The 11,441-nt window shown below is 31.2% G+C and overlaps 1 protein-coding gene across 1 annotated transcript; it reads right to left on the reverse strand.

Moving 5' to 3' along the window:
* Window positions 1-6,583: 6,583 nt before the first annotated feature.
* On the reverse strand, window positions 6,584-8,220 carry LOC107062884 (uncharacterized). Its single transcript, XM_015314070.1, has 2 exons — window positions 7,728-8,220; window positions 6,584-7,569 (listed from the first exon to the last, which is right to left on the reverse strand). Exons 1-2 carry the CDS (start codon window positions 8,112-8,114, stop codon window positions 6,784-6,786), a joined length of 1,173 nt encoding a protein of 390 aa, XP_015169556.1. The 5' UTR covers window positions 8,115-8,220; the 3' UTR covers window positions 6,584-6,783.
* Window positions 8,221-11,441: the final 3,221 nt, after the last annotated feature.

Raw genomic sequence — 11,441 nt, forward strand, 5'->3', positions numbered from 1 at the left:
GAGTATATTTTATACTCTTTCTGCCTCAATATTTTGAAACTCCATTGGAATTCACAATTTCTATCATAGCTTATGCCCTTTTGGTGATCATTTTGTGATAACTTGCTCACTATGTAATAGCTCACAAATCGCGCTGGAGATATAAATCACATTAAGCAAGCCTCATGCGATGAACTCATGGTTGAATAGCAAATGAAGGCTGGATTTGATTTATGTGATATATTTTAAATTTTAAGATTCAAACAAAAAATTTTAATCATAATTTTTCATATATCTTTTAAATATCATACATTATCAATAATTGTGATTTACAATAATTTTTATGTAATTTTTAATTTATTTTTAAAAAACTTAAAAAAATTATAACTCAATGCTCAGTCAAAATCAAATTATTTAACTCTCAAAATTCAAATTGTGTCATATAATTTGAGACAAAAAATAAAAATAGTTTACTATAGCAATCTAAAAAATATCAAAACAAATAATATGGTTATACAAAAACTTTACCGTATATATTGATCTTTTTTTCACCAAATAAGAAGTGTCAATTTATATTCCTTATAATGTACGTATTCCATTTCTGTAGTCTTGCTTATATTCCTCAAAAGTCTTTGCCAATTTCATCATCGATCCCAATCTTTGTTACTTTACGTGTAGAAATATCATGAAATTTAAAATTTTAAATCTATTTTTGAGTATATCTTGAAATATATCTAAAATATTTATACTCAAAATAATATGAAGAATAACAACAAAAATAAAAAATAAAAAAGTAAACAAATTAAAGAACAAGATATTTGATTGAGAACACAACATATAAGTATCAACTTAATTTTAAAAAAAATTGTTTTCTAAAAGTTTATAACTACTACATTATTAAATAGATATTGAAAATAAGGCGAGGGGAGATGTTTTACTTAATATGAAACAGGACGTAAGTTCTATAAATTTTTTAATTCATAATGTAGTAGAATAGTACAATAACAAAAAAAAAAAAACTTATTAAGAATGCATTAATAATTTTTTTTTAAAAAAACATTATTAAAGAAGTACATAGAAGACAAAATTTCTCTGATATAAAGATTATTATGAGATGCAAAACAACCTAACATCTTAACTTTCAAACACTAAAAGAATCACAATTTCTTAAAATATATTACTTTCATACTATGAAATTTACCTCACTAAAAGAAACTAATCCATAAGTTTTATTCGTATTATAATTAAAAACATCACGTCTTCATGAACAAAAATAAAATTACTTTCAAACAAAGAAATAATTAAAATGTAATAATTTTGAGACATTAAATAAAAGCATGACAAACAATGATAAGTGATGATGTAATACTCGGTTATGTATTTTTTTTTTAAAAATATTAATTGATATTCACCTTCACTGTGTTCTCAAATAGTAAATATGCAATATTACGACTTATTATTTAAGTTAATTTCCTTTTTCTTATTTATATATAGATGAAAAAATTATGATTCATCATTCATTAATGAAGAATTATGAAGGTCAACAATGTTAACTAAGGAATTTGACACATAATTTATATAAAAACTGTTAGGTGAGCTTCTTGGGCATTAAACATGTTTATAACGTACAATCAGATACTTAAAACGTAAATGTCACATATTTAAGACCCACACATGAGTGATGAGCCTCAAAGTGTTTCTCAGTGCCCCGCCGCGGGGTGAGCTCCAAAACGAGTCCCAAAATGGCCTTTAAAACGTTGTCGAAAATCATATTTTTGAAACTAAAGACATTTTAAATAACAGAAAATCAAAAGAAAATAGCATTGAGAATGACTAGAATGGTGGAAACAAGGCCAGATCAAATTTGATCATTATGAACAAATCCAAAATCTTTATAGATAGAATCAATCATTAATTCCCAACCGTAGGGTATATGAAATCCGATACATAAATCAGTTAACAAAAGAATAGAAAAAGCTTTGATTAAAAAAGACCGATTTCCCTATGCAATTAAAGGGCTAATAAGCTTCTAACTCTCCTTTATTTATTAAAAAATATTAAAATATTAATAATATATTCAGTAAATTAGAATTTGAGTCTCAATATTGAATTCACTTATTTTATTCTTTCTGTTTCCTCTAGGTTAGATAAATAACCTTAAATTCAGGCTGCTAAATTTATTTTTTTAGGACTAACCATTTTCCTTGCCAAGTTGTTCGGAAAAAAAAAAAAGACACATTGGTGTGGTGATGAAATAAATATATCCCATCAAAGAATGTGGTACAATAAATAGATTTATTTTTTCTTAATTAGAGATTTCGGATTCAAGTTTTCTGCATATGAAAAAATTCTAGGTCAGAGTGCTTCTCATGAATGAGTGCTACATAATGCGAATTCAGATTAATCGAGTTTTAATACAAATAATCAGATATCAAACACCAAATAAAAATTGTAAATAAAATAAAATAAATACATACAGCATACAGCAAAAATATTTCAAATTTTTGAATGACCTGTATCCACATGTCAAAACATATAGTAGTAATATATCTATTTTTAGGTATGACATGATATTTATTTTCTCACCAATTAAATTGTGCAACTTGACTGTGACAGCCAATCCTTACATTTATATCAATAAGATTTTATTAAATAATTGACTGGCTTTTTAACAAAAGGCGTCCTTCTAGTTTCATTTTAGTAAGAATTAATATTAATTATGTATTATTTAAAGAAGGTTTAGTACTATTGAGCTGATAGATTAGATAAACTTTTGGTACCAAACAATTAGACTGGTCTCGTTTTGAAGATTTTTTAAAAAATATAATGTGTAACTCACACAACTATAGGCATCTATTCCATAAGATATATATATACACATTTGTTTTATATTTTCTAGGAGATAAATTACATTACTTAATTACAAATTTATATTTATGATTTTACAAAAAGGACAATAGTGGAAAATATGATTTAACGTATGTCTTTGAATCTTTTTTCTGAATGAACGTGCATTGTTTCACAAAATCACTTATTCACAAATCATTTATTCCTTTATGTTGTTTTTAAGTTATATTCTTTAAGCAAGTTAATTCATAACAATTCTATTGCTGGGTCATCTCAATCTATGTGTTCTTGGATCGTATATATAAGTTTAACTATATCGTTTAAAGGGCAATCATTGATGATTTTGTAATTTATACTAATTGATAATATAGAGTACTATCAATTTGGTGCAAACGTCATGTGCAAATAAGTATTTCTTATATGTCCTGATTCTATTTTTTTGTAATGAGGTACAAAATTTAAATTAATTGGAAAAAAAAAAAGTCCTTACTCCTTATCCAAATACTTAACTTAGCGCTAAGCTAACAACCTTTTTTTTTGACAACCAACACGCTAGATATATTAATGCATACAAAGGTTCAAAGAGCTAAAAGATGCGATAGCATCACTTATAATCCATCTAGAAAAAGTAGAAAGCCAAACAACTTTGCGTACTAACAAAATAGAAAATTTTGCTAAATTATGTGCTACTAAATTCCAAGACCTTGGAATATGCATCACATTAACCACTTCAACGTACTTCATAAGGTTCCAAATGTCTTCACAAGTAGTCTCTATCTCCCATGAGACTATAGTTCTTTGTAGTATCATATCCATCACATTTTTTGCATCTGATAATATTTGCACCTTTGTCCACCCCTTTTCTCTAGCATTCTCCATCGCCATACGAATTGCAATTGCTTCAGCAGTGATGGCTTTCCCAACATATTGAATTGGTGTACCAAAGGCATGAAGCAGGTTACCATAGCTATCCATAGTCACCACACCAATGCTTACCGTCTTCTTTTCCTTATGTACACTAGCATCTGCAAATACAACAATACCATCTTGCGCCATAGTTATATTTCTATCATCATTACAAGCAGGTATAACTATAGGGAAAAATGGAGGGATCAAATTACTTTCATATTCATGAAAATCAAAAAGAGTTTTGTTAACAATATCATTAGGATCAGAAATTTCTCTATTGAAACTCTTCGAAAGCCTTCCAAATTTGCCACATAATAGAGACACTTAATTTAATAAGCTCAATAGAGTCAGGTATTTTTTAACATTTGTAAAAAGATCATTCCACCAGCCATATGTTTTCATCTCAATTTATCATTTAAAGTGACTGAACAAAAAGAAAAGAAGTGATTTAAATAAATCTTTTTTGTCGTCATATTATGATAAAATTAACATTATCAAGATTCAGGTAAAAATGTCTCTATACTTTCCTTACTACTAAAAACCTTCTTAAAAATCGAGGGTCAAAATTGACGGACGATCTCAATTTCTTGCCTAATATTAACAAACTCAACTATTTAGAGAAATGGTGGGTCGGTTTACTTTCTCGATTAAAATATAGGAATGTTCATCGGTTGTTTAAAATAAAAAATTAACGAATTCAGTAGGTTTTTTCATAAATATATATATATATATATATATATATATATATATTTGCTATGACATTGAACAATTCTACCACCACACCACACATGCTCTTTGATGAAATACTTAGTTTCATTGCTTTTAATGTATACCCCTCAACCCTAGTTTTGCACTTAAAAAGCCATCATGTCCCGCAATTTTCGTATTAAATAAATAAGAAACCGAGGGATCTGTTGGTTGTCTTATATATTGTTTCCGTGTATTTTTGTGCAAAAGAGAATCGACGTCCACCCATTTTTTCAAAAAAAATGTCATTATAAATCTATGCAGTCCGTCAATTTTTTACAATTTTTTAGCAGTATTTAACAACATTTAAACTTTCCTTTTATCGAGTATATACTATTTATTTTCGATCTTATTTTAAATTTATAATAATTTGAAATAAACACTAAATACACACAATTATTATTACTACTATTCCATACAAACAAGTAGTGCCAAAAAAATATATCATTGAGGAATCTAGTAATGTCAATCATTCTATTATTTTTTTTTAATACACTTTGATACTGATTATAAATAACCAAAAATCAACCCGACAAGTTATTCTCTTCGATTCTTTCTTTTCCAAACATGTAATGAAAAATATGCTTAAGCTATCTAAACAATGAGTAGTCTTGGGGGCCTCCATTGTTGGAAAATATATCAAGCGGAACTAGAATTTTCGCTAAGCGGTTCAAAATATAAAGAAGTAAGAAGTTCAACATTTATTATATATACACAAAATATAATTTTAAATATGAATAATAATGTTTTTCCGACGAAGGATATTCAGATGAAACCACTCGATCCTACCTGACTTCACCATTACCTTAGTAGTCCTCTCCTTTCTAGAAATAGATCCAAAGTTTGAATTTTATGCATTAAGTACAAGTAACCCCTAGACTATGACCGAAATCTCAGAAACACACATTAACTAAACTAAGGTCCTATTATCCCCTGAAACCATTTTTTTTTTTGTAATTTTGGACATTTTTTTGGCTTATGTGGCATCCAAATATCTCTCACGCGCCTCAACTGCGGGAAGCCACGGGAGTGTGCCAAATCTTAATTATTAATTATTAATTTAGAACTCAGTAACTTAAAGGGCTCTAATTTTGAACCCATAGGGTTCAAATCTTGATTTTGCATCTGACTTTTTACACATATACATGATGTCAGAATCTGAGTTAAAGTTACTAAATTCAATTAAACCGACATATACTAGAATCTACATCAATCCCTACTTTTACCTTCATACACTAGAGAGAATAATGCTCAAAGCCCTATGCTGTTTTTTTGCCCCCTTGAAATGGATGACACAAAGGGGGAAAAAGTCTAATTCATTTTATGCCCACTTTCAAAAGGACCATCACTTTTGATATAAAAAGCAACTTTTTTACTTCCTGTTGAACTACATGCGTAAAAAGGGCAAATCCCATTTTTGTTTATACCAAATTCTAATTATTGATGTTGACAATCAATATGAACCTTTAAAGACTAAGGTAGAAAGAGTAAGATCTAAAAAAGAATAGCAACAATATCATTGATATCACTTGTAAAGAACTTTTATTATGCTATTAATAGTTATCTTTTACGTGACCTAACAAAATTCTCTTTTAAATGGAGCGGTAGCGTTATCGGTAAAATTGATGTCATATGACTAGAAGTTCAAGAGTTTTTGAACTATGAAAACAACCTCTTGCAGAAATGCAGGATAAAGACTGTGATATAATAGACTGTTGTGATTCGGCCCTTCCTTTAACCCCACACTTAATGGTAGTTTAGTGCACCAGACTGTTTTGATAGAGTTCTCGTTTAAATAACAGGAATGAAAGATCCTAGACTCGCTCCGAGTCCTTCCTAATACCCCGACTCTCAGTCTCAATCAAGAAAGAAAGCAACCTTTTAGTGTATAGAAATTAAACTCTACTATTACTTGAAAAATCAAACTACTTTTTTTAACTATGATTTTGTAAAAATACTTGGTATGTGGCTTTTGTCATTTATGATAACAATAGAAATGAATGACAATTGCCCCATTTGGTTGATCAATGGCCAACTCATGCTAGTGACAAAAGCAAAGTTGTCTACTTTCAAACATATTCAAAGAGTTTAAGGATTATGCATTAAAACAAAATGATGTCAAAAAATAACATAAAGGACTTACAATTTGACAAGACAACATAAGTATCCATCAATAGTTTGCATTTATGTTGTTCAGACTTTTCAAAAATGTCGTTGAATGAGTGTCAGGCGTTTAAGAGGGTCCGACATGGGGCTTGCAACATTTTTTGTTAGTCCGAGCAACATAGATTTGCATAGTGCTCAGTTGTTCTCTTTGTCTGTTCCCTTTGAAGAAAGCAAATTAGCTGACTCCTTGTTGTCCTTAACCATATCTGATCTCATGAGAGCTACACTTCTGTTGCAAACAGATTTTTTCTCAACCAATGGAGTTCTCATATGAGGAAAACTCTTATTCTGTTTAACCTGTGTTTCTGTTTCATCATTCAAATCAATGACCTCCAAGTATCTACTCAAATCATTGACTTCATTTTCTTGTCTTGTTGATTTTGAAGTGCTAGTAATCCCCTTGTCTCGAGACGGGGTTAAATTGAGCGACATGGACAGTGAAGATTCATATAACCGACCCTGACTTGTTTGGGATTGAGGCGTAATTGTTGTTCTAATGTTGATCGCCTTGTCGTCTTTTGTAACTATCTTTTCTCTTTTTTCCTTAGTCTTAACTATCCCATTTACTAGTCCAACTCTTTTTCTGTCATGTTCTCCAGCACCAACTTTCCTCAATTTTGAGCAAACTTTTCTGTCAATCTCAATAGATTTATCGGTTTGATACTTAGACTGTACATCAAAGATATCTTTTCGAGCATTTGATGCATCTTTTGCCTTAGGTATCGATACAGCATATCGGGACTTGATTGGACTTAGAACTAGTATTGTTATCATTGAATCTCGGTTTACACTGTCAATGGATAGCGGACTTCTAGCTCGTTTAACTTTGATTGATGCTTCAGCACTTTTCCCTTCATCTATACTTGCTGATATTCCCTGCTTCTGTGGTTGATTTGAGTTTCCATCGAAAGTTGACATATCCTATTAACAAAAATCGCGAATCGTCTAGTTTATTTCAAATATGCACATATATAAACTATGACACAAAAAGAATTAGCATGTACTTTAGATGTATATAACTAACACATATATGTACTTCTAGAAAGCAATTGATGAAGTAAAGTAAGTGCAAAACCAACCTCATCAAAGAAGCCAAATTTTGGCGATGGCATACAAAGACCGGATGGTTGGGGATTCTCCCTTGGCACTGAAGCAACAGGTCCTGTAAGCTGACTTCGAGGCAATAAGAGACAACGATTTGAATCAGTATGAGCTCGATTGGTGCTAGACGTTGACAATGATGACTCCAAGGACCAGGCCTTTGTAGTTCTAGGAGGTGATTTATGATAGGAACTAAGATTTTCAAACTTTTTACTCTTTGAAGATGATCTTATCTGAGTCTTAGTGCTCGAGACAGAGGAAGAGAGTTTAGTCTTTCCGGTTTCTCCATGTTTACTAGCATAAGCAGATGTCTCATACAAAGGACAAGAGGTGATTGAAGAGTGAGAATTGGAATTCGACACCATCAAATCTCGTCCTGCAAATGTCACATGTTTTTAATTCTTATGATAAACGATTGAGGGTGAGAAAACAACTTCATTTGTAAAGAGGAGTTTCTATAAGTGTGTTGCGTACCAGGTCCAGTTCTCTTCTTGCCTCCTATGTCCATAGAATACATGTCTCGTGATGATATTTTGCTTTGCCAAGTCGAAGCACTTGATCTAGGCCATGCTTTTGGAAGCTTGAGTTCTAGTGAATTACACTCTCTTCTTTTATAAGGTTGCTAGTTAACAATAACAACAACAACAACAACAAAACTAAGTTAGTTAAGAATCACTTTTACGTTGTCAGTATATAAAAGTTAAACTCTTATATTATGTGTTTGGTAAATGTATATAGCAACACTAACCTGTGTTTTAATTCTCTCTGGTCTTGCATCATTGATGTTTTTCCTCTTGAAAACTAGACTACGATCGATCTGTCAATTAAAAATGAGAGCATTAATCGATTAAATGAACAACATAATACTTGTAGAGAAAGGGAAATATCAATGTTTACATTGTCCCTTATGTAACTAATACCATGTTTCTGGTGCCAGTTCTAATATTTGAAATTGACTGTTGGTCTGGCCTCCGAGCGCATACATCTTCTAGGATGACAGGAAGGAGATGATTCTCTAATGTGTCGAACTCTTTGTTCATCGATGATAGTTCATGTGGATCGAGAAGACCTGTCAATGGATATAACAGCAATAACACCTCAAATACCAAATAAGTCAGGGTCAGCTATATGAATCTTCACTATCCATGTCGCTTCTGTATAAAAACAAAACTAAAACCTACAAGTTCTCTATACTTTCTACTAGCATACAAATCTCTAGCAAGAGTAAAAGACTCCTACAAAACATTAGACCTAAAGTAATAGTAAATAGATCAACATGTATCGACGATTGAAGTATATGAGATCTTAGAGTTAATGGTCAAAAACTTTCTTGAACTACTGCTTTTTCGCGAGCAACTATTAGTTGTTCCCTTTTCTTACCTGAACTATCACCATCTATGTATTAAAACACACCGCAACTGTCAATTGTTTCCTCTTCCTACCTGAACGATGGTGATAGTTCAGATAGGAAAACGTAACATCTGATAGTTCTATACTTTCTATTGGCATACAAATCTCAAACAACATTACACCCAAAGTAATTGTATATAGACAACACCTATCGACGGATGAAGTATATTACATCTTATACAAACATGAAGCAACTAGTTAACTGCATTGACATTGTACATAGAACAATAACAGATGAAATACTACCTGCGCTAGTGAAGAAAGCGTTGTCCCAAGCTGAACTTTTGCGTAAGTAACTAGGTCTACCGGGCTGAATAGATGCAGAAGACAAATGCTTTAGCTCCTTCTGCTTGTTCACTTGTGTTGATTTATCTATTTTCGCGGAAGTTTTTGATAAATTTGAACCCTCACCATTCTCATTTATACTGTCCAATGTTACTGCAGAAATGACATCAAGTGAAGTTGTTGCATACAAATGCTTCTATACACTCGAACAACAACAATTACACCTCAGTCCCAAGCAAATCGATTGTTATACTGATGTTCATACAGGCAGTAAACTACGAAAAATCCTCGAAAGGAATAGTTTTTAAGTACATATATGGAGTGAGATGCCCTTAACTTGAGCGACATAGACAATGATGATTCATATAACAGACTCAAACTTGCTTGTTATCGAGGCGTAGTTGTATTTTTGTTGTTGTTTCCAAAGTACAAATTGATCTAAGATTTCAAATTCATTAGACTATTCAAATTAACTTCTTAAAACTCCATGTCCAATCAAATACCGTCAATAAAATTGCACCAATGAAGTAATAAAACATATTGGAGATTCTCAACAGGAAGATATATGAATGTATAAACAACAAGGAGGACTCATAACAGGGGAGCGTAGGCATTAAGGGTTCATTTGAATACTCTTTCACCGAAAAATTACACTATATGTAGAAAGTCAAAATTAGTTTGTTTTTATGTATAGAAAGCCGATGTTGATTCCCTTTGACTTTATTTCTTGTGAAATTTTTTGACTCCGCCACCGACTCATAACGTATATGGTAAAGAGAATTACCGACCTGAAAGGCGAAGATCTTCAAGAGAATCAAACAAAGGTGAATCAATAAGAAATTCATCCTCTGATGAAATATCAATTAGCTTAAGCTTTTGATCTCCAATAACATGACATTCCATTTAGTCAAAAATGTAAAGATAGTATTTTGAATGTTTGATTGGCAGGGATGGAATGCCCCGAACCTTTAAACAGCTGTCTCGAGTTTGAGCTTATAAATGGAAAAAAAATGTACTTAAGTGGCATTACTTCGAATAAGTTGGACTTAATAGAGATATTGAACATTGAGTAGACAAAAAGAGAAAAATTGAAGTTTGAAGTAATAGCAGATTAGGATTTGTAACTGACTTTCAATATAATTAAGCAGAATCAATTAATTAAATCTTATGATATGCAGCTGATTACTTTCCATTTAAAATGAATTTTGATCTTTTTAACGTTTCCTTGATCAAAGCCTCCTCATAGTTTTTTAAAATTTCAAAATTTTCTTGGCGGAATTTTTTATTTTTAACAAAACTAGGGTCTTCACTACAACAAATAAGAAAAATGGTGGTAGTAATATAATTGTCGTTATATTATATGTAGCGACAATATTATATTATGGATATTTAAAGAAAAACTACATAATTAGACATGTTTTACTATCATATATACTATTATTACCTATATTTTCCCACTAATTAAGAGTTTTCTACCATATATTGAATAAAATACGCTTAGATACTTGTATTTTTGCTACCAGATACACATAAATAGGGAGGGAGACGAGCGAGATTCATATGTGTCCCAAATACGTGAACACACTAGATACTTGTATATGTATGTATCTGGTGTGATTAACATATATTTGAGATACCATATATATAGGAGAGTGACAAGCGAGATGGGAGGGAGGCAAGGAAGGTGAGCGAGATTTGTTATGTATCCCATATACATGCGAATCAACTTAGATATAATGTATTTAGAACAAATTACACTTAATTTTGACCTCATGTATCCTCGGATATATGTATTTGGACGTATCTTGAACGTATCTAGACACACCAAAATCTTGCAAGATACATGATGTAACAATATCTAAGTAATTAACTCTAAACTAGTGGGATTTATGTTAGTTCTCCAATTTAAAAAGGTTGGGACGAAATTGGGCCTAAATTTAAAGGGTGCTGGAAGGAAATTTGGTCTAAACTAAGGGCGGGGGGGGGGGGGGGGGGGG

This window comes from Solanum tuberosum, unplaced genomic scaffold (genome assembly GCF_000226075.1).
Source record: "Solanum tuberosum cultivar DM 1-3 516 R44 unplaced genomic scaffold, SolTub_3.0 scf00266, whole genome shotgun sequence".
Lineage (NCBI taxonomy): Eukaryota > Viridiplantae > Streptophyta > Magnoliopsida > Solanales > Solanaceae > Solanum > Solanum tuberosum.